The sequence below is a fragment of the Carassius carassius genome, chromosome 38 (assembly GCF_963082965.1).
Source record: "Carassius carassius chromosome 38, fCarCar2.1, whole genome shotgun sequence".
Classification (NCBI taxonomy): domain Eukaryota; kingdom Metazoa; phylum Chordata; class Actinopteri; order Cypriniformes; family Cyprinidae; genus Carassius; species Carassius carassius.
In genome coordinates, this window is record NC_081792.1 from 13435779 (window position 1) to 13460395 (window position 24617).

The window sequence follows — 24617 nt, forward strand, 5'->3', positions numbered from 1 at the left end:
AGTCGTGAGGTAAAGGACTGTTTTATGGCTCCCGCTTCTCTGTGTCAGTGCCCAGAGCTGGAATCACACAAGCACACATATGTGTTCTCTCTCCACAGACACACACTGTCAGGCATCACAGTTCAGAGAGTCTCAGAGAGCTGGAGGGAGAGAGAGAGAGAGAGGAGAGAGAGAGAGAGAGAGAACAGAAACACAAAGTACTGTATATGTCACAAAAACAAGACACGCACACGCGCACACACACACACACACACACACACACACACACACACACACACACACACATATATATATATAAAACAATATCACATTAGACCACAGAAATTCCAAAATGACATTTCCTTTACATTCAGCTTCCAAAAGTGCATTCATCTTTGCCATGTTACTTTAATTTAGTTGACTACTATGTGCTGAACAAAAACATAAATGCCATTATTAAAAGCACTAACACTGACAAGCTATGCAATATCAATAAATGCGATTCATCTAATGAATGCGATATAGCATAGCTTGTCACTGATCTACGGCTATTAATCACAGAACTGGCTTTACTGATGAGATGCGCATGACAGTCACATGTGCTTTATCGTGCAGCCCTTGTCTGTTGATCACAAAGTACAAAGTAGATGAGGAAAACTAGGATGTTGGTTTTATTCAAAGCGCCACAATTACTGCCTAGAGTGCATGGAATGGTGCGCTGTGATTGGTTGATGGGATATATTGCATTCTGCAATAAAGGAGACTGGTGTTTGTCACGGTTTGGAAAGAAAGGAGAAAACATGACCTAATAACTCGGCGAATATCGCATTTTGTGTAAAATTAAAAAAAATTACTTTTCAATACCGACCAGACACAATACTGATATTGGCGCAAACTCATTTGTTTTCGTATATAGCATTTTGGAACCAAACTCTTCATATATACACACACACACTCACACACAAACCTACATATATGTAGAATACTGTAGAAGTTTATTTCTCACTGTTAGAAAAACTTTTTATTAAGTAAAAAAATCATGATTAATTTCATGATTTCCGACTGGTCAATTTTACAGCTCTGTTGTTTTTATAATTGCGAACTATTCTAACTCAAATTTTCCAACTTGTTAAAAAAATAACTTATATACAGTAAGTTGTGTTCATTTGTGAAGATTATCTTGATGAACAACACATGTAAGGATTATAAACTTCTGTTCATCACTGAGCTCATTTTCTGCAGTAGCCAATGGAAAAACCTATTGACTTTTTGTCGAAGGAATCAGTATGGAAGAAAAATAATGACATATGTCTTTACAACATTTCACTACAAGAAAAAAATTCAACATGCTTTTTTGTTTCAAAGACATTGGTCATTATTGTGGGACCTTTACTTCCATAAACCAGGGTGATGCGAACCTCTAGATTGGCCTACAAAAATATATCTTTCCCTGGCAGGCCACCGTACTCTCTACATTGGGGTGCATGTACCTCTGGGTCGGAGGTCACATAGACGGCATCGTCACCATGGACAACGCCACAGTAAGAAGTCACGGGAGAGAGACTCTGGAACTGAGGATGGCAGAGAATCTCCTTCATTCAGTAAGTCTGTCACTCTACATGGATAAATAAAAAACTTGGAGTGAAAAAGTACAGAGATAAAAAATAAAATGTCTCTGTTTCTCTGTAGCAGACACACCGTCTCAGCGTGTACAGTTCCTGCTGGGAATGGAGGATGACGAGGAACACATTCCTCATGCACTCTTCACCGAGCTGGACGAAATCTGCCTGAAAGAAGGAGAGGATGCAGAATGGAAAGAGACGGCCAGGTACAAATACATACACAGAGGACAATATATATATATATATATATATATATATATATATATATATATATATATATATATATATATATATATATATTAGGGCTGTCAAATTGATTAATCGCGATTAGTCACATCTAAAATAAAAGTTTGTGTTTACATAATATGTGTGTGTACTGTGTATATTAATTATGTGAATATAAATACACACATACATGTAAATGTGTTTACAACTAATGCAATACAAGATTGTGGCACTGCAGCTAATAGAGAAAACTGATTTAAGAGTCATTCTCATTGAAGCTCTCTTTTTTTTCTCCCACTCTTCTTCTTATCTTCTCTCTCCTGTCCCTTATTGGTCTGTAGATGGCTGAAGTTTGAGGAGGATGTAGAAGAAGGAGGGGAAAGGTGGAGTAAGCCATATGTGGCAACTCTTTCCCTTCACAGTCTGTTTGAGCTGCGGAGCTGTATCCTCAACGGCACCGTCATGCTGGACATGAGGGCCAACTCACTGGAGGAGATCGCAGGTACAGAGTCTGAAAACATTGTCTGGTCCAAATCTGCCTTTCTTAAGGATCCAAAGCAATCTGCATTTCAATTACCTGGATTAGCTATTTTCTCCTTTCAGTTAGCAATATACAGTAGGCACATTCAGCATCTGTATCTGTTTTCATTCTGTCATCCTAAATAAGCATGTAAGATTAGATCCCAAATGATAGTACATTGAAAATAATGTGCACCATGTGCTGTTGATATACTTTTTAAGTTGGATTTTCACAGTCTGTGAATGTTTTTTTAAACTAATATGCTAATGCATTCCAACAACTTTTAACATAACAGAAGAGGAGTTTGTGATGACTCTTTCAACCCTTTTTTTTTAGTTAAAGTAGCAATCAATGACACACCAGTAAGATTTTTGATGTTTTCAAAATGAGTGTCTTATGCTTATCAAGGCTGCATTTATTTGATCAAAAATACAGTAAACTAGTAATACAGTAAAATATTATTACAATCCTTCAGAAAACATTTCTAAAATGCTGATTTATTATCATTGTTGGAAACTGTTGTGCTGCTTAATATTTCTTTGGAATCTATGATACTTTTTTCAGGACTCTTTGATAAATAAAAAGAACAGCATTTATTCAAAATATAAATCATTTGTTACAATATACTGTTCAAAAGTTTGGGGTCAGTACTTAAAAAAAAAAAGAAATTAATACTTTTATTCAGCAAGGATATGTTAAATTAATAAAACATGTTAGTGAAGACTTGTATTGCTACAAAAGATTTCTATTTTGAATAAATTGATGATTGTTGATGATGATCAAGAAACATTGATCACCAAATCATTTTTTCATATTTTTTGAAAATCATGATATATTTTTTTAGCATTATATGTTGAATAGAATGCTCATAAGAACAGCATTTGTTTGAGCTAGAAATCTTCTGTAACATTGTGCAAATGTATTTATTGTCAAGTTTGATCAATATAATATGTCCTTGCTGAAAAGTTTTCTTGGTAGTGTATATCACATATAATTTGCTTTATTTAATGCTTTTCTTATTTTTTAATTTAAAGATATGGTTTTGGACCAACACGAGATGTCAGGTTCTTTAGGAGAGGAGGTGAGGAAGAAGGTTCGAAATGCTCTCCTTAAACAGCATCACCATCAGAACCAGAAGAAACTGGCTAACCGGATCCCAATCGTACGCTCTTTCGCAGATATCGGCAGGAAGCAGTCTGAACCGAACTCAATGGATAAGAATGGTACTGCTCCACATACTCCAGCAATGTATTCTTTTACATTTGCCATGCATCTATCTTGTTTTTTATTTATTTTTTTTGATTGTGTGTGCGTGTGTCTGTCTGTCTGTGCATCCTAGTTATCATCAAGACCCATTTGCTCCCCAGTCCTCTCTCCTCTCTCTGGTCTAGGTTCAGCAGCAATGTGAGAAACAGACAGGTGCTCCTATGTCCAGCCTGGTCCCTTCGCTGTCCCAAGTGTCTGTCAGCTCCTCATAAACCACACCCATGCCCTTCTGCCCCTCCTGCCCCAGATACACCCCTCACCCGACCCAAAACAAGACACATCCCCTTCAGCAAACGACTAAACTTGCATTACGGCTACCACGTCATTGCCACCCTCGACCCTGACGAAGAGCCACCATCAGGCAAAATGATCATAGATTCGCCTGTACTTATGTGGGGCAGTCACATTACTGAAATTTTAAGAGCAAAAAAGGTCCATTCTCAATAGTATAGCAATGTGTGAAGCACAGCTTACAAAGAAGTCGCTGTCGAACCAAGCAGCTTTGATCGATCAGTGCAACAAATTTGTGTGATCAACCAAACAATCGGTGTGAGAATTTATTTTTGCCCTCACAAAAAATTCCTGAGCATGTGGATTCATATTAAATTGACTGGATTTTGCTCGTGAAAATTCGCTGAACACCACTGACTGTGACTGCAACTTAACGCATAGATATGGAATATCTAGATACAATAGTCGGATGATACCATGTCAGTTTTGTTGCATTTGTCTTGGCTTTTCCAAAATGGAGGACTTGCTAATGTTATCATTGTTATTAGGAACAGTTTATTCAGATCAATTTTAGGTATTCCATATCAATGCTCTAACCAACAATAAATTTAGTGTTAGCGTAGCATCTAGCAACGTAGCATTGCGTTTAACCACATAGGAAATAGTACTGGGATTTGTAGTAGACTTTTAAATTTGCAACCTGATCTAATTGTTTCTTCAATAATTTTAGATTCAGTTTTTAAACATGAACATGTTGAACATGACCTCCTTTTTTTAACCAAATAAGTGTGCCTAGGTTTTCATCTCCATGACTGTAACATCACTGTATGTCTTCAAAAGGATTGAATCTGTTATATGACGGTCTGTTATTTATTCCTCTGTTTGGTATGATTGCTGCACCGCTTCCAGGTCAGACGGTGTCTCCTCAGGCTCAGCCCACCACAACAGAAGGACGTGGGGATGGCAGTCGTGAGAACAGTGCTGTTGACTTCAGCAAAGTAAGAATGACATTCCAGACAGTTGTAAATCTTACTCTGGAACTTAAATATACAATCATACACTACTCTTCAAATGTTTGGGGGCAGTAAGCTTATTGAGCATCAAGTCATAATATTAGAATGCTTTCTGAAGGATCATGTGACTCTGAAGATTTGAGTAATGTCTACTGAATAATCAACTTTGCTAACTCAGGAATCACAACATATGAAGGTGAAAAGTGAAAGTTGTGACATTTGCCAAGTATGGTAACCCATACTCAGAATTGGTGCTCTGCATTTAACCCATCCAAGTGCACACACACAGCAGTGAGAAGTGAACACACCCCCAGAGCAGTGGGCAGCTATATCCAGTGCCTGGGGAGCAACTGGGGGTTCAGTGCCTTGCTCAAGGGCACTTCAGTCATGGGTATTGAGGGTGAAAGAGAGCACTGTCCATTAACCCCCCCCTCCCCCCCACCTACAACTCCTGCCAGCACTGAGACACAAACCTGCTACCTTCAGGTTACAAGTCCAACTCTCTAACCATTAGGCCATTCTGCCATTCTGTTGTGCCTGCAGATAGACCTCCACTTCATGAAGAAGATCCCACCAGGAGCTGAGGCATCCAACATCTTGGTGGGTGAGCTGGAGTTTCTAGAGAAACCTGTGGTGGCCTTCATCCGTTTGTCCCCCGCTGTGCTGCTCAATGGACTAGCAGAGGTGCCCATTACCACCAGGTAAGAGCAGATATATCTGTGCACAAAACTCATTAAACATATTAATGTCTCAGTCGTTCAAATTCATTCTGTGGAGCGGTGTGCCTCAGAGTTCACTACTAAGTCCTTTGTCATTGTGCAGGTTTCTCTTCATTCTGCTTGGGCCCTTGGGGAAAGGGCCTCAGTACCACGAGATTGGCCGCTCTATTGCCACGCTAATGACAGACGAGGTCAGTACTATGGACAACAATGTGTTTATTTCTATACTTTATGACATACTATAGGTAGGAGGCTGTTATGTGTGCTAATTTCACCTGAATGTCTCTTCCCCAGGTGTTCCATGACGTGGCTTATAAAGCAAAGGATCGTTCTGACCTTGTGGCAGGAATTGATGAGTTTTTGGACCAGGTGACTGTGCTGCCTCCAGGCGAGTGGGATCCAACCATCAGAATAGAGCCGCCCAAAAGTGTGCCCTCACAGGTGACCCAGTTCTCAAACTCCATGCACTCATTTATCACTGATTTGGACTTTAGTGATGCACAGAAATTTCAGACTGAAAATATTCATCCAAAAATGATTTTTCAGTTTTGGACAAATCAGCTTTTCAGGGTTGAATTTATTGACTAAATGATCATCTTTTCCTATTTACTGCTAAATATAATAGCACAATATAAACATGAATGAAAATTAGAAGGTATGTTGAAAGAAATAGTACAACTTACTAAAATATATTATGTCTCATGTAATCACTCAAGCAGTTCTTTCAGAAAACAGAAAGAAGCCAATAAAACAGCTTGTAAACAATGTCACGTAATGTTACATTTACCTCAAGAAAACCATTCAATGTCAGCTCGAGAGTCAGCTAGAAAAATGAACATTAGAGAGGAACATTTTGCTAAATATATGAACTAAATTACATATTAATTTATTCATTAGTTTTTACTTAACATGTTGTCTTCATTATTCTGTTTAAATAAATCAGTAATTCAATTTTGTTAAAGCGACATTAGAGTAGAAAAATTATTATATATACATATAATTATGTATAAAATAATATAAAAACTGAGATCAGTATTAATGTTGGTTTTGTGTCATCATCTTGCAGGAGAAAAGGAAGGTTCCTCCTCTGGCCAATGGAGGGGCTGATCTGGGGGAGTCTGAAGAGCACGGAGGCCACGGAGGACCAGAGCTACAGCGCACAGGGAAGTGAGTAATCTGCAAATATATACTGTCCATATATTTTAGCATTTGTGAATTCTGTAAATCCTCATGGCAGAGATGGACTTGGATCTCAGAAGTGTTCTTTGTTTGGATCTTCAGGTTTTTTGGTGGGTTTTTTCTGGACATCAAGCGTAAGGCTCCTCACTACCTGTCAGATTACACAGATGCCATCAGTCTGCAGTGTCTCGCCTCCTTCCTTTTCCTGTACTGCGCCTGCATGTCTCCTGTTATCACCTTTGGAGGTCTGCTAGGAGAAGCTACTGAAGGACGCATAGTAAGAACATGTTTATATATGCAAAACGTTTATATTAAGCAGAGGGGTTGATTTTGCTGTGACTGATGTTATGTTGTTCCCATTTCAGAGTGCAATAGAGTCTCTGTTCGGAGCCTCTATGACGGGTATAGCGTATTCTTTGTTTGCTGGGCAGCCCCTCACTATCCTGGGCAGCACAGGACCTGTCCTGGTCTTTGAGAAAATCCTCTTCAAATTCTGCAAGTGAGGCTCCTTGATTTGCACTAAGCATTTTGAAGTATTTCAGTCAGCTCAAGGGAATTCTGCACTGATAGCGTTGTTTATTTTCACATGCAATCTGCATTGTTGTAGCACTGTATTTCATTAAAGGAAATATGCAAATCAGGTAATGATGCAAACCCACTCAAAATTTTTTAATAAATCCATAAAAAACACTTCAGTTACTTGAATTAAATATAAATAGAAAAATGTAAACTTATTTCATTTCATTTAGCTGCCAAAGCAACATTTATTATTTGCATTTAGTTTAACTTGATGTACTAAAATAACAAAAACTAAACAAAAATTAATAAAAACTATATATACATATTTAAGAAAAAAAACTACAAGGAATAAAAATGACAAAAATAAACTAATTTAAAATAAAATTCTAAATATCAATATTTTATTAAAATGTAAATTAAAACTATTACAATGTCTCAAAATTACAATGACACTGGTACCTGGTTAAACTGGGTTTATTGACTGATTGATTGCACACGATAATAATTTAGAAATAAAAACAATATTAGTGACTGGAATAAAAAATAAAAAAAACTCACATGAGTTTATTCAAAGTACTCGGCCACAGATTCAAATTTAGATTAACATATCAAGTTTTAAATTCATTAATTAATTATAAACAGAAATACATATTCACAGATTGCAGGTGATTAGTGAATAACATTTTTAAGATTTTAATTCTTATATTAGCTTATATTAGCAAGAAAAGCAACACAATTTAGTTAACTCACCCCCAAAGTGTCTTTTATCATATTACCATAAGACAGAGACTCATTTTTATTGTGTTTTCTCCTCAGAGAATATGGTTTGTCCTACCTCTCCTTGCGTGTGTGCATCGGTCTGTGGACAGCCTTTTTCTGTCTTCTGCTGGTTGCCACAGACGCCAGCTCACTGGTGTGTTACATCACACGATTCACGGAGGAAGCCTTCGCTTCCCTCATCTGCATCATATTTATCTATGAGGCTCTGGAGAAACTCATTCATCTGGGAGAGACGTACCCTTTCAACATGGACAACGACCTCAACCAGCTCACTCAGTACTCGTGAGTACATCTTCCTTAAAGTCACAGCTCTAATTCAGTTGTATGTGTTGATAAAGTTATCAATGTGAAATCATGTGATGTATTTATTTGTTTTTTTGCAGGTGTGTGTGCACAATGCCTGAAGAACCTAGCAATGCCACACTGAGTTACTGGCAGGACAAAAACATCACTGCTTCTGAGATTGACTGGTTAGGTCTAGATGTAAAGGTAAGTGTGACTATTGGTGCATTCTTATTTACGAGTTGAAAATGTTTATAATAAAAAGACGACAAGTAGTTTATTTGGAACAAAAAGTGCAAGTGTTAGAGGGTCAAGTTTTTTTATATAAATAAAAACAAAACAAGTAGCTAGAATATAAATTGAACAGAGAGTGCAAGTGTTAAAGGGACAATTGTAGAAGGAAGAGATATGTCTACTGGATATGTCTATGGATACTGATTTGACATTAAAAATAGTATGAGAAACAGTATGCATTATGCAGTGATAAATAACTAGATCTCTCAAGCAATTCAGTTTTTACACAAAATTTACACAAAAAAAACATATAGACATTATTGTGTGAAATTAGAAAATTATTAAATAGATAAAAGTAGTTTTAGAAATAAATATGTATAACATATATACACCGTTGCCATAACATTATCTAATTAAAAAATTATATATATAATTTTTTATTTATAAAAGGATTCTCTAAATATTAAAAAATAAAGGCACCAGTATGTCTGATTGAGGGAGTCATTCAGTCGTTCATTCAGCTAAATAGTTCAAATGGTTGATTCATTCAGAAATGAGGCACATGTCATTATAAATGATTCACTGAATCACTGACTCACTTGATTCGTTCAAAAACATGGATTTGTTCAGTAAAAAACACTGATGTGTTGTTTGGAGAAGCACAAATGTTCTGCTGTTTTTTTTTTTTTTTTTTTTTTTACTATTTTATTGCCGAAATTGAGCAAAAACATACAATACTGTGTCTAAAATGTAACAAACTTATCGGCGCTGATATATAGCGTCAGCAGAATGACATAATGTTCCGTTGCACTTCTGGTGTCCTGAGTTCGAACCCCAGTTCGTGGACAGATCCCACCCCCCTTCACTCTCTCCCACTCTGCTTTCTGTCTACCAACTGGCCTATCAAAATAAAACCAAAATTTACTTGTTTATTGAACTGTTGTATAAAATCACTATCTCATAAACAGTGCTCTTGTTTGTGTGATATTGCTAAACTTGCAAAAATAAAAGTAAAAACATAAAAGTAAATTTTTGCCTTCATTTCTTGATTTTTATGTGTATATAACTGCATTTTCATAGGCTACATCAGTCAGTCGTCATCCTGCATAATGTTTGTTAGCAAATGCATGCAATGACGTACAGGTCTGGGTGCGTTAAATGCATTAATAATTGAGTGCATTACATTATGCATTACATTGTGCCATTATGTGTTCATAAAACCTCAGCTCATTTGTATACTGCACATTTTTACAAATAATAGATCACCCATACATAAAGAGAATTATACACCCTGCATAGTACTTTATTTTAAAAACAGTATGCCATCCCAAACATTCCCAGAGATGTCCCCCTCATTTCTGTTGCTCAGATATGGGTAAATACATTTCAGTGACTTGCCACCTCAGTTCCCCTTTATATTTAAACTCCTGCACACACACAAATATACAACACAACACAATCTAATCCACCATAAACAAATCCTTGTGATATTTCCAGTTACACATGACTATATGATTTTATCTACCTTTTTTCTAGAGTTTGTGTTTACATGTGTTCTTTGAAGCAGATTTGATTATGGTGTCTGGTGTTTCATCTCAGGGCTGTGTGGAGAACAGGGGAGAGTTTGTGGGCCAAGCCTGTGGCCACCACGGTCCGTACATCCCTGACGTCCTCTTCTGGTCTGTCATTCTCTTCTTCTCCACGGTTGTCATGTCCTCCTTCCTCAAGGAGTTCAAAACTAGCCGTTACTTCCCCACCAAGGCAAGAAGCTTGTGTGTTTCAGTATAGAATAGTACAATATAATATAAGAATAATAATTTATCTAGACCCATTATGCCTAACAGAGTAAAGAGGCACTGCTAAGCCTTTTGCATTTTTAGGACTCACAGATTTATGTTCATGCTTATTCTAATTCAGGTGAGGGCAGTTATCAGTGATTTTGCTGTTTTCATCACCATCATGACCATGGTTCTGATCGACTATGCTCTGGGGGTCCCTTCCCCCAAACTACAGGTTCCTAATGAGTTCAAAGTGAGTCGTTAAGAGAACTTTTACAGTATTGTGTCATTTGTACATTTCTGCACAAATCTATCCTGTGCATATGAATATGTCATTAATCAGATGATCTCTCACAGCCAACCAGAGATGACCGTGGCTGGTTCATCAGCCCATTAGGTCCAAACCCATGGTGGACCATTATTGTGAGCTTCATCCCAGCTCTGCTATGCACCATCCTCATCTTCATGGATCAACAAATCACTGCTGTTATTATTAACAGGAAGGAACACAAGCTTAAGGTGCGCTGCTAAGTCCCTCACAATATACTCCTTTTGGCCAACAGATATTCAACCTGATGTCTTTTGTTATGTATGTGTGCCTCCACAGAAAGGCTGTGGGTATCATCTGGACCTGTTTGTGGTGGGTGTGATGCTGGGCGTGTGCTCTTTGATGGGCCTGCCATGGTTCGTAGCCGCGACGGTGCTGTCAATCAGCCACGTGAACAGCCTGAAGCTGGAGTCCGAATGCTCTGCACCTGGAGAACAGCCCAAGTTCTTGGGCATCAGAGAGCAGCGCTTCACCGGCCTCATGATATTCGTCCTGATGGGCAGCTCAGTGTTTATGACCTCCATACTGAAGGTCAGTGATCATTGGCTCAGATTGAGTCAGCCTGCTAACATGATGCTTGCATTAAACTTTTGAGACATTTCATCTCTTTTTTAATGGTTAATATTTTATGTTTTTGTCCTCAGAATATCCCGATGCCTGTGTTATATGGAGTTTTCCTCTACATGGGAGCATCGTCTCTCAGGGGCATACAGGTACTGCAATTACTGAATTCATATATTGTGCATGACAGTTATTTATTCAGCCATTTGTTGGAGTGGCTTATGTTACTTAATATTGTTTATGTATTATTATATTATATATGAACGGTTTGTATTTTTATTTTAGTTTATGGTTTGTCAATTTTTTTATATGCTTGTAATTTGCATTAGTTTCCATTTAGTTTTATAATGTAATTTCATTGTTGAATAATTTAAATGATTAATAATTATTTATCATTTAAGCATTTATTTAGTTCATTTTTGTTTTAGTTATTTTTTATTACCTCAACTTCAATTGATTCAAGTCAGCATTTCTAATTTTTTAATTGTTTAAAAATATTTGTGTTATATATATATATATACACTGTGCTGCTTGAAAATTTGTGAACCCTTTAAAATTGTCTATACTTCTGCATAAATATAACCCCAAAAAATCATCAGATTTTCATGCAAGTCTTGAAAGTTGAAAAAGAGAACCGAATCAAACAAATGAGATCGAAATATATACTTTGTCATTTATTTACTCAGGAAAATGATCCAATATTACATATCTGTGAGCTGCAAAATATGTGAATCTCTAGGATTAGCTGTTAATTTGAAGGTGAAATTAGAGTCCATCTGTTCAGAGGTGTTTTCAACCAGTGAGATGACCAGGTGTCAGTGTGTGACCTGTTTTTATTTAAAAAACAGGGATCTATGAAAATCTGAATATGATAATTGACATTTTAGCTCAAAGGGAATCATTTAAGATTTTAAAGGGAATTTGAACAGAATCACTGTTTCACGGCTGATCACTGAGACGCCCTGCGATTCACTGAACGAGACGTTTAACATCAAATCTGCGCTGGATATTAATATCCAAAGTATAGTGAAAACACTATCAATTAGCACAGTAACAAGATCGTCAGTTTAAGACATTAACTTGTAAGCACAAAACACAAGATACTTCTCTTTTTATTAGATAAGATTTATTAGGCTTTATTAGATAAATCTAAGACATATAAACGAATCTAACAAATAAACGCATGCACTCACACATTCACACAAGTTGCAGGAAGATCGAAAGTTAGGGAAAGATGAGTTTAAGAGAATGGAAATGTTGAATCCCAAGTTTACAGCAATACTTGAAATTGCATAGACATGAACAACCATCAATCACTTAATTAACCCTCGCATTGAGTTCCTCAATGAGGTTAAAATTATATTAGATACACCAGTACAAATGTCTGAAGGTACATTGCCTGTGTTCCCTTTGTTGTCGTTGAAAGGGGTTTTTCCCGATGTCGCTGATTGGCTGGAAGTTCAGTAGTTGCTGAAGTGACGTCTTGGGAAGCCCGTGGTTGGGCGTTGGTTGAAGATGCAGAGTTGTGTGGGCTGGTTGAAGTTGAACGGGCAGTCAAGGTCAGAATCTGAGACCGGCGTTACTAAACTTAGCTCAGAACACGAAACTCTCAAACGGAAAACAAAAGAAGTAAAGTTTGACGAGACTAGGTGGTGGTTCTTCCCATCGTGGCTAAGTAGCAACAGGCGTGCAGGCCGACGCACGCTGGAACCGCGCTCAAAGAACAGCTAACAGTGATGACTAAAAGCCTGGCTAAAAGCTAAAGCTAGGAAGCAAAGCTAAAAGCTAAAAGCTAAAAGCAAACTAAAAGCATACTAAAAGCTGGCATGACTGATAGCAAACGCAAAGCTAAAACTAAAAGCCAGATTTTATGGTGTCCTAAGTATTTAAACGGGCCTGTTGGCCACACCTCAAATGTTGTCTTGACCAATCAGATATTGTCTTGGCTCGGGGGTATCATAAATCATATGTTATCTTATCCAGCACGTGGTCCGAATTTTCCCGCTCTTGCAGGGTATAATTTTGGACATGATTCCTATAACAAGAATATGATACATTTGACAAATAACTGATGGTCATGACTGTTTCAAGCAAGCAGATTCAAACACTTACACACTAAACATGAATATGTATCCTTAAGCTATTCAATAGTTATTAAAAGACATACACAATAAGTGATTAAACACGATAGTCAACTGTGTGGGTTACACATAAATGAATATGGAGTGAAGCGATGGACTGATATTTATTTATAAGTCTTTTTGAGTTCATTTTGGTCCATATATATGTAGAAAAGACAGTTTCTGTGTCATTATCTGACAAAGATTTCTGTGGAGACCAGAGGTTAAAAGGCCCCCCCCCCCTAGGAATTTCAGTCTGGTTCTGCTAGTTGGGGGAAGTGTTTAAGGAAATGGTGTATAACTCTCATGGGTTTACATGTGATGTCCAGCGTTGCATCTCAGTTACTTGCCCCAAATTTGAAAATCTCTTCTCCGAATTGAAATTGTCAATAATTGTTCTAGTGCTGTTAATGTTGAAAGCTGTTCTGTGAAAGAGTTGGTTGGTTGGTTATCTTGCTTGGGACATGTGGCACAGAATGTTTTATGACCTTCGGTTGCTTTCCTGAGGAATTTGGCTCATGTTTCAACCACAGCCCTGATCGACTCTTTAATTTGTCTGGTTCGAGTCAGATACGCTACAAAGGACTGCAGGCCTTTCTCACATTCCTACAAGCCGTTGTGCAGGAATGATCAGCAGTTACAAGAAACGTCTAGCTGCATTTATTTCTGCAAAAAGGGGTCAAACCAGATACTAAAAGTAAAGATTCACATATTTTTGCCACTCAAAAATATTTAACACCAGATCATTTTTCTCCATAATGAAATGGCAAAGTATATATTTTTGTATCCTCTGTTTGATTGGATTCTCTTTGTCTACTTTCAGGATTTGTGTGAAAATCTAATTATGTTTTGGGTCATATTTATGCAGAAATATAGAAAATTCTAAAGGGTTCACAAACTTTCCAGCAGCACTATATATAGATTTATATATCTGACAATGTTAGTTGTGTTTGCATTTGCTGTTCAGTTCTTTGATCGTCTGAGGCTGTTTTGGATGCCAGCAAAACACCAGCCTGATTTTATCTACCTGAGACACGTCCCGCTGAGAAAAGTTCACCTGTTCACCATCGTCCAGCTCACCTGCTTGGTGCTTCTCTGGGTCATCAAAACCTCCAGAGCTGCCATAGTCTTTCCTATGATGGTAAGATGTGTGTTTATATGTGTGTGTCTGTATATATACATTTATATGTAAGATATCCTATGATATCTGTGTGTTTTCTTGCAGGTCTTAGCCCTTGTGTTCATCCGTAAGCTGTTGGATTTTGTCTTTTGTAAGCGGGATCTCAGCTGGCTTGACGACCTCATGCCTGAGAGCAAGAAGAAAAAAATGGAAGATGCACAGCAAGAGGTACCCCTCCCCACCCATTAACCACTGCTATTGGTTCTGGCCTGCGACGAAGCTATTGGCCGGTGAAGACCAAGCACTGCTGACAGTGTTTTAAAAGGACAGATCACCATTGTGTTCTTTCTCTCACTTTCAGGAAAACCAGTGTGTCTTGATGGAGGATGAAGGAATTGTACAAGTGCCCTTAGAGGGGCATTGCAAGTAAGTAGCAAAAAAATCAGTGTTAAAAATGGGTAGCTTGCTGTTGTTAAAGGGATGGTTCACTTTCAAATTAAATTTTGATATGTTTTAGCTTACCTCAAGGGCATCCAAGATGTAGGTGTCTTTGTTTCTGCAGTAGTTCCCTTTTTTATATTTTTAGGTCAAACCATTCTTGTCTGTGACTCATATAATAGAGGTCTATGTTCACCACCTCAAAGAGCATGCGCAGAGGAGTCCAAATTAAACAATTCCCCATCGTAAGTACACATTGATGACTTAAGACACGAAACGAGTGGTTTGTGTAAGAAAACGAACAGTATTTATATTGTTTTTACCTCTTGTACCATGTCCAACTGATCTAAGGGCGCGCGTGCTTCCTATTGTGTGATGTGTGCGCGTGCTCTGGCTTAGTCTGCACAAGCGCGGAAAGCACCGGAAGTGATCTCTCGCGTGTGTACGTCACTCATTGTTTACTGTCTATGGTTTACACAGAGATTTCGGAAAATGTTACTTTTCACTGTGAAGATCTAAACATATTTAGACGTACAGGAAATTGCAATGGAAGACGATTTCAATATATCAACAGACAACTTTTAATTTTTTTCACAACCATATTTATTTGAACCAGAATACACAGACCAAGTACTCAGGAGCGATCCGCTGCAGCAGCACGTCTTCAAGCCTCAGAGAGACAGAGATCTCTTCAAAATTGGTGGTGTTTTAGTAGCAAGTGTTGTGAGATGCCAACAGAAGTGGAGAGCATATGTTGTCACGAATGGAACAACTACAAGACGACGACGGGGACATTGACAGTATCACATCACACACCTGCCTGACTGAAGATCCTGAGTTTTCTCCGCTGTTGAGACGCAGCATTTTGCACGTTGTGTTTTGTTTACCACGTATAAACTGGAGGCGACTTCCAATGCCAGAGGGACCAATGGCACGGTGTCAATCAACAAAAATTGTAAAAACAATATAAATACTGTTCGTTTTCTTACACAAACCACTCGTTTCGTGTCTTAAGTCATCAATGTGTACTTACGATGGGGAATTGTTTAATTTGGACTCCTCTGCGCATGCTCTTTGAGGTGGTGAACATAGACCTCCATTATATGAGTCACAGACAAGAACGGTTTGACCTAAAAATATCAAAATGGGAAATACTGCGGAAAGGAAGACACCTACATCTTGGATGCCCTTAAGGTAAGCTAAAACTTATCAAAATTTTATTTGAAAGTGAACTATCCCTTTAACACTTCTATCTAATCTAACCCTTAAATCTGATTTTGTAAGAGTATTTATATTAAGTCTGTGATTAAAAAAATATTTGATTGAATAATTACTTTTTTTGAATGAAAAATTGAATAAAACGTTTGAATACATTTTTTTATTAATTTATTTGTTATTTCGAAAACTGCCATTCTAATGTTTGGGTCAGTAAGAAATGAATGCTTTTATTCGGGAAATTGCAATAAAAGCATTTATAATGTAACAAAAGATCAAATAAATGCTGATAAAACTGAGGCAAATAAAAAGTTATTTTTAACTTATTATTAAAAAGAAAAAAAATCACAGTTTCCACAAAGATACTAAAAATCAATAACATTTTTGACACTGATAATAATAAAGGTTTGATGATGATATAATGATTTCGGAAAATTGAGCAATAAATCACATTTTAAAAAACTATATATATATATATATATATAACATTTTTTGTAATACAGTTTTCTAACGTATTCTTTCGTACCAACCCAAATTTTTTACATTTAATTTCACTTGTTTCCTTTCGAGCCGAATGGCTTGCTCTCATTAATTTCTGTAAAAATGTTTAGATGACCTCATCTCTTCTTGAAAAAAAGATTAATTTCAAAATAGATGACAAAACAACAATAGTCTGAGATTAAAAATGGCATAAAATGTGTTTGTGTTCATCAAGGGACGATCCTTCCACTGTCAACATTTCAGATGAGATGACAAAGACGACTTTTGGAAATACCTGGAAAGACCTCAGCACTGACAGCACCAACAAAGATCAAAGCTCAAAAAGGTTTGGATTTAATATTCCCTCAGTACATTCTTTTGCACACACGACAATCCTCAAACATGTCACTTTAATCTCACCACACACCTGCAAACATTGCATTAGGATAATAAAAATACATAGTATTTTATGCTAATGACACATGTTCAGTTTCTCAAGTCAGTAGTGAAGACCTTCACCTCACAGCTTGCTTTACTCCTTAAATGGGACAAAAACTCAGTCCACAACATTTTCATTCTTAGATCTGAGTTTAGTCATATCTGAGCCCTTTTATGAAATCCCCAACAGCCTTACTCTAAAAATGCTAAATGAATATATAGGATTGCTAAAATATCTTTATCCTAATTTGGAATCAATTCCCAGTGAAATTAAATAAGACTCCTACTGGATAAATGAAATTCCTAGACAACTGAATAAAGTCAATTCATCTGTAATCCAATAAGGATCCTTCAGGATCTGCACTTCATTGTGATGAAATTAAATTAGCAGTCTGTTTAGTGAACTCCTCAAACATGCTGTTCTCTTTGAAATGACTGAATTTTTCATCCCTGTCACTCGTAAGCTCCCTCTCCTAATGTCCCAGATGCTGATTTCCGAAGGTAAGGTGCAACCCATCCCGTCTGTGCACGATCACTGTATATACACTAGTTCTGTGGGTGTCTGGCCTCCGTTTTTTTTTTGGTGCTATGGTTTATGTTTCCTACATGTTCAAACCTTTTCTCCTTTTCTAAAAAATGTTGCATCTTCCTCTTTAGAGTGTACAAAGGGCATTTTACTAAAAAAAAAAAAAAATAGTGGCATCACATTATGAGATTCAGCTTTTTGTTCCAAAGCATTTTAGGCTTTGTGTGCATGTTTGTGTGTATTTGTTTAATGCATGCAAAAGCATGATTTTCTGATAGGTCAAAGGTCAAGCTTTAGAGCATGCAAAATGTTAAAGGAATAGTTCACCCAAAAATTAAAATTTGCGGTAAATGTACTCATTCTCAGGCCAACCAAAATGTAGAAGAGTTTGATTCTTAATCAGAACAGGTTTGGAGAAATGTAGGATCACATCATTTGTTCACCAGTGGATCATCTGTAGTAAATGGGTGCCGTCAGAATGAGAGTCCAAACAGATAATAAAAAACATCATAATAATCCTCAAGTAATCCACACCACTCCAGTCCATCAGTTACTGTCTCATGAAGTGAAAGCTGCATGTTAGTAAGAAACAAATCCATTGTTAAGACTTATTTAACTTCAAACTGTTGCTTCTAGAACAGGGGTGTCAGACTCAATTCATGGAAGGCCAGAGCCCTGCAGAGTTTTGTTCCAATCCTGCTCCAACAGACATACTATTTAGTTTTCAAATAAGCCTGAAGGACTTGATTAGTTGAATGGATCAGGTGTGTTTAATTATTGTTGAATCTAAACTCTGCAGGGCTCCGGCCCTCCAGGAACTGGGTTTGACTCCACTGTTCTAGAATATGAGTTCTCTATTCATAATACTGCTTTCTCTAGTAAAAAATCATCTCATCTGAATCAGTTCAAAACAGTTCTGAATGAATATGTTGGTGCATTTTGATGCAAGTGGGGATTTTTCACCGGAGGTGATGGAGGTATGGATTATGGACTTGTCTATTTTGGCCAGATTTTACCGTTAAAAATTAAAACACCTTAATGATGGATTTGTTTCTTGTAAACACAAAGCTTTTCACTTCACACAATGTTAATTGATGGACTGGAGTCATGTAGGTAACTTGTGGATTATTGTGATGTTTTTATCAGCTGTTTGGAGTCTCATTCTGACGGCACCCATTCACTTAGAGGAGAATCCGTTGGTGAGCAAATAATGTAATGCAAAATTTCTCCAAATCTGTTCTGATGTAGAAACAAACTCATCTTTATCTTGGATGGCCTCAGAGAAAATTGTCATTTTTGGGTGAAATATTCCTTTAAATCACTGAGGTCAGACATTCATGTAAAATAGGGCTGTCAAAGTTAACACATGCAATTAGTTGTGAAAGTGTTTTATATGAATGCAAAAGCATGATTTATATATATATATATATATATATATATATATATATATATATATATATATATATATATATATATATAAAATATAATTATAATTTTTATATTTATTTGAATTCATATTTAAATGTTTAAATATTAAATTAATAATTAAATAGTTTTTATATGAATTATTTATTATTTTATCATTCATTACTATAATCAATAAAATATTTCAATCAGTTGACAGCACTAATAAATCAATAATCTTGCTTTCATAAAGAATGCTTTTCAAGTGTGTTTTTCTCCATGATGATGCGAGGTTTTCTGTATTCCGCAGCTCAAAGGTTGAAGTTGTCGTTGGACATAAAAGAGGTGATGAAGAGAAGGAGGCAGATTTGGATAGAGAGACGAGTTTGTGAGTTCACGTATTTCAAAACACTCTGTACCGTGCCACACTACGAGCACCACTAAATGCTTCTGTTCTGTAGGTCTGTGTGTGCCAGTCTGTGCTAAGGCACCTTGCTATATTTACATGTTTTTTATGTGCGTGTGTGGGGAGATGTTTGTTTCAAGCATCTGAATATATATCAGAATTTGCCGCCCACAAGGAGGATTGTTGGGTTGTGTGTTTATCTAGTCCAACTGTAGTCAAATTGTAGTTTCACCTATTGAAATGTAAAAAGAAAAATTAAGGTTACTTTTGTTTTCGACCAGGTAGAGTGTATTTTGTATGTTTTATATTTTTTTTTTAAAGTAGATCCTATTGAAATTCCTTGTCTTATAGCCTGAATACATTTACTATATAATAATGCATTCTTTTTTTTATTATGCATAAATGTCATATCATAATAAGAAAAATATCTTAATAGTAAAAAGACATTTCTGAGAGAAGATGCAAATGTAGTTGTATCAGCTTTTTCAGTGTCTGTGCGTCAAAATGTTCTCCACATTACTTCGTAAGATGCTTGATGTTAACATTTATTACTTATGAGCAGTGACCAAGATTTTTAAAAGAACTTTTATGAACCGTTTTCTCATTTTATGAATGTTATTGTATAATTTCTCTAAAAACACAAACATATGAGCCAGGACTGTGCTCATTCTAGCCTACAACATTTTCTCCCCAGCTTCTTCATATGAAACACATCCATATTCATAAATACACTTGTTGATCTGTCCTGATTTTTTTTTTTTTAATGGTTATTACAAAGCTTTATCTCATTTTGTGTAGCACTTAACCATGCAAATAATAGTAAACATATATTTTGTTAAAACATTGCACATAATATAACTGTATAGTGTGGTTTTCACAATGTTTCTGAGTGGCAGGGCTTCTGTCTCCTCTACAAGAGTCATTTGCAAGCTGAGGAGAGACCTCATCGCTCAAACGAATGAATTATACTATTACTGCCGGTAATACAAAAATCCTACAAGAAATGCAATAATATTCCTTTTTCGTAAGAGGGGCATTACACCATACACTAACCAGAGACAAATCAAACATTTATCATCAACACATGAACATGTGATTCTGTATTTTGTCAATGTGTATAATCTTAAATAAAGTTATTTAATATGTGCATAGATTTAAATATGTATAGACCGTGAGGTTGGGGTTGGGGGGCATGAATGTTTTATTGTTACTGTCAGTGTTTTTACAGTGTTTTGCCTTATTCAAGGTTGGTTAAAAAAACTACGACACGCACATCTACAGTATGTCATGCACATGTCGGCAGCATTAACTTCTGTTGATTTCACTGTAAAATAATAATTACTTCCTGAAAAAAGTCTCTGTTGTTTGTAAAGTTATTCATTGAGTTGAATATGTATCATTGCAAATATGAGCAATTTTCATCCAAATAAATGTGACTGCAAATAAACTGATGCTTAAGTGTGTTTTCGCAACAGTTGCAATATTTTTACATTTACTAGCTTATATACAAGGGATATTTTATCAGTCTCTAAAATGGCAAGGTAGTTTGTAGTCCTTATTTAGCAATGTAATTAATTTAATTAAGCATTTTGTTCATTTCACGATTGAGGTAGGCCTAACTGTGCATAAATTCAACACCAAGTGAAAGAACGTGGGGGAAAACAATCAAACAAACACTGTATTACTTAGAAATCCAAAACTAAGATTTCTAAAAATCTATAGGCCTTGGTAATGTCCAAATGCTGCCTAATTCTTATCCAGGTTTTATATGGTACTCATTCAAAGGCAAAACACATAAAAAAATAACAAGACAAGTGAAACCAAAGTGACATCCGGAACAGATAACGTGTTTGTAGTTTGGCCTACAAATCTGCTGAAAGATAAAACACAATGCAGTTCTTTTCACTCTCTCTCTCTTTTAAAATTAATTTATTAATTTAAGATGTTATAAATTATCCTTGTGACAACAGTTCAGCTGTTAATTTATAATGGTGGATCGTTTTCTCGGGACGCCAGCTGGATAAGGTAACGTTAGTCTATTATAATACATCTGTTATTTTGTTGAATGCTGACAAAACTAACAGTGTGAACGTAGTCTTAGATTTGCTTTTGACTTTTGAAAGTAAATATCAAATCATATGCAGTACTTTAAGTCGATAGGCCCAGGCGTTTGCCCCGTATGTCCAGTAGATGGCATGTTTACTGCATGAATGTGATGCTAATGTGTCCAGCAGGAGGCGCTGCAGCACAGGCGTCATCGCTCTCTACAGGAAGTGGACAACATCGCCATCTGGCGGTGAAAGTTTAATAGGTCAACATTTAATTGGCCTAAATCAGTGGTTTTCAATCGTGGTCCTGGTCTGGGGACCCACCTATCTGCACAATTTGTATTTCTCTCTCATCTGACACACTCCGTTCAGTTCATGGAGCTCTCTCCTAATGATGATCTGAATCTGGTGTGTTAAATAAGGGATACCACAAAATATGCAGAGTGGCTGGTCCCCAGGACCACGATTGAAAACCACTGACCTAAATGACATTTATGACATTTTCTGTGATTATTATGTGATTATATTTTCTATGATTATTCTGATTGACGCTGTTCAGTGCAGAACACATTTAGTAGGAACGGTGAAAGGATAACGTGTCTGTTTGGGAAAATAAATAAATAACAAGAATAAGTTGCATATATCATTATAAAAACAAGTTCAACACTCAGTACTATCCTTAATTATCCTTAAAACATTTTTAATGAGTAAAACATGTGAAGTGAGTTTACACGTTATGGCAGGAGTACAGATGGTGTCTCATCACCCAGCGTTTCCAAGGTGATGATCTGGCTTCCAAGGGCAGTGTCGTCAAGTTAAGATGATAACGGCCCATCAGCTCACATCAAAACACGGAAAAGAGTCCAGCTCAGTCATGATGCAGCTTCTCTAAAAAAAAAATAAAAGGTACGTTAAGAAAATAAAAGCTAAACGTGAATGTAACATAACTGAATCAAATTATATTTATAATGCTTAGATATTGCTTGATATCTGTAAAATATTTACAACATTCAATCTTTTAAAATATGCATTCAAATATAATAATTACACAATACTATTATTTGTATTATTTATTATAAGTAGTATGTGATTAAATGACTATTTTCATTATTGTTATTAGTAGTAGAAGTAGTATTTTAATTCTTGTTTTCTGTTTTTACAGACATACACATCATATATATATATCACATATCAAATAATATAAAGGATTAAGGATTCAAATATGTTGTAGAGTTTATTACTGCATTACTTGACCAATGCACCGGAATTAATGTTGAAAGAAAAAAAGCAACACAGATTAATGGCATTGTTCAGTACTAATAATATTACATAAATATATATATATATTTTTGTCCATATTACAAAACATATTATTTTTGTGCATTTACTAATAATGCATTAAATTAATATATCAATAAATTAAATAATATAAAATGCATAATATAAAACAATGTAAAAAGTAAAATTGATTAATAATATAATATATTAAAAAACATATTTTTTTTTACAAGAGGTGCTTGTTTACAGTACATGATGTATGCATTAATGATAATAATATATATATATATATATAATATAATATAATAATCGTTTTTTATTAATTGAGCTTTTCCTTACAACAGGACTATTGCAGTGCAGGCTGTATGCACAAGGCTCCATTCCACTGAATCCATTGTTCCAGGTTTTTTTTGTGTGTGTCTCTCTGAAGGCAGGTACTGTTTCCTCCCTCTGATTCCCTTCCTGGTGCCTGATACAGTCTTTAGAATAGAAGCCATAGGGCTGGTTTGAGAAGAGGTAAAGTCCAGGCAGCGTCACTCAGGCGCTGAGATTCAGAATGAATTATTAACATTGCAAAAGCCTTTCTGCACCTGCACACTGTAGAATAAAAGAGCCAGATTCATCTGCCAGTCACCAGCTCTCTCTCCCTTGTCTTCCGTCGGAGATCTCCATCAAGGGCTGGGAGTGGCTGCTGTCTTTGTGAGAGTGGAGTGGGGAAGCCCTCTGGTGAGAGGAGAAGAGAAGAGAAGAGAAGAGAGGAGAGGAGAGGAGAGGAGAGGAGAGGAGAGGAGAGGAGAGGAGCCACCGTTCACACCCTGAGATGCTCTGCAGGCTGGAGGAGGAAGAGGAGATGTCTCTACTGGAGCTACAGCAGAGGGTGGACTGTATCATCACTCATGTTGGTGAGTGGATTATTCTCCGCTGAGGCTGATGGGGGTGTGGTACAGCTGTGATTGATCTTTCCAGCGCTGATTCAGGTGCAGTCCGTGAGTTCTGGGATTTAGGGGAAACCATGAGGTTTCCTGATGGACAGTGATAGAACTCTATGTTTTATTTTAGCATTGCATGTAATTTTATCACACATAGAATCTGATCATAGACTACAGCAATTGCAGACTTTTATTGGTTTATTTTATTTTACTATTATTCATTTTTATTTCTTAATTTATGGAGGTTATTTGGAGGTTATTAGATATATGCATTGGAATTACCAATTGATTTTGTTTCAAATGTTGTACCTGTTTGTTTCAGAATCACATACTTCATTTAATTAAATTAATGCAATTAAAAATACCTTTTCAACAAACTCTGAAAATAGTCAGCTTAGTCGAATAACAGCTCCTCAACCAAATAAATACATAAAAATGTGGACTTTTATTGTTATTAATAATAATAATAATAATAATACATATTTGGGTGAACTTATATTGTGTGTATAGATTTACACAATATTTTCACATTTACAGTTTACCAGTGCTTTACCTGTCCAAAGTAAAACATTGATATTTAAAAAAAAAGTCTGTTAACATTGTTAACACATCATTTATAGTATTTATTAATACTATAGTCTATCAATATATTATAAAAAAGTGTATGTAATTAATAATAGAACATAACATAAGTTCATAAAGTTAATTATTATTTGATTTATTTTTATTTTTTTAATTAAGGCTCTCATTCCATTGAATCTATAGCAGAAAGCACTGATTTTAGTGCATCAAATACCAAAAAATGCTTTTTATTTTTATTTTTTTTTAGCATTTAAATATATGACTTTTTTGAGGTTATGGTAATGTCTCTTCATAGAAACTACCAGCTAATTAGGAATGCCTAATGAAATGATGGCACCTGTTTGTGTCTGAATCACATACACCAATTAATTTGAAATATTTTCAGCAAATTAAAAAA

At 36.1% G+C, this 24617-nt stretch overlaps 2 protein-coding genes across 6 annotated transcripts in view; both read left to right on the forward strand.

Moving 5' to 3' along the window:
• LOC132119384 (sodium-driven chloride bicarbonate exchanger-like) overlaps positions 1–20830 on the forward strand; it is a 51489-nt gene extending 30659 nt beyond the window's left edge. For 3 of the 5 annotated variants that reach the window (XM_059529272.1, XM_059529276.1, XM_059529274.1), the window contains 23 exons: positions 1437–1580; positions 1669–1807; positions 2168–2328; positions 3381–3569; positions 4753–4841; positions 5400–5557; positions 5679–5766; positions 5870–6016; positions 6642–6742; positions 6857–7031; positions 7120–7253; positions 8090–8335; positions 8437–8542; positions 10169–10330; positions 10487–10600; positions 10705–10866; positions 10955–11206; positions 11320–11388; positions 14324–14497; positions 14582–14704; positions 14838–14902; positions 16845–16955; positions 19288–20830. In XM_059529272.1, the coding sequence (XP_059385255.1) occupies positions 1437–1580; positions 1669–1807; positions 2168–2328; positions 3381–3569; positions 4753–4841; positions 5400–5557; positions 5679–5766; positions 5870–6016; positions 6642–6742; positions 6857–7031; positions 7120–7253; positions 8090–8335; positions 8437–8542; positions 10169–10330; positions 10487–10600; positions 10705–10866; positions 10955–11206; positions 11320–11388; positions 14324–14497; positions 14582–14704; positions 14838–14902; positions 16845–16955; positions 19288–19369 (3191 nt within the window). In that variant the 3' untranslated portion in view covers positions 19370–20830. Of the gene's footprint in view, positions 1–1436; positions 1581–1668; positions 1808–2167; positions 2329–3380; positions 3570–3685; positions 3974–4752; positions 4842–5399; positions 5558–5678; positions 5767–5869; positions 6017–6641; positions 6743–6856; positions 7032–7119; positions 7254–8089; positions 8336–8436; positions 8543–10168; positions 10331–10486; positions 10601–10704; positions 10867–10954; positions 11207–11319; positions 11389–14323; positions 14498–14581; positions 14705–14837; positions 14903–16844; positions 16956–17511; positions 17548–19285 lie in introns of all 5 variants that reach the window. The other 2 variants (XM_059529277.1, XM_059529275.1) reach the window with 2 other exon arrangements.
• Positions 20831–23154: 2324 nt separating this feature from the next.
• Positions 23155–24617, forward strand: part of LOC132119382 (guanine nucleotide exchange factor DBS-like) — a 71708-nt gene continuing 70245 nt past the window's right edge. Inside the window, exon 1 of the mRNA XM_059529268.1 lies at positions 23155–23611. Within this exon, the coding sequence (XP_059385251.1) occupies positions 23530–23611 (82 nt within the window). The 5' untranslated portion in view covers positions 23155–23529. The remainder of the gene's footprint in view (positions 23612–24617) is intronic.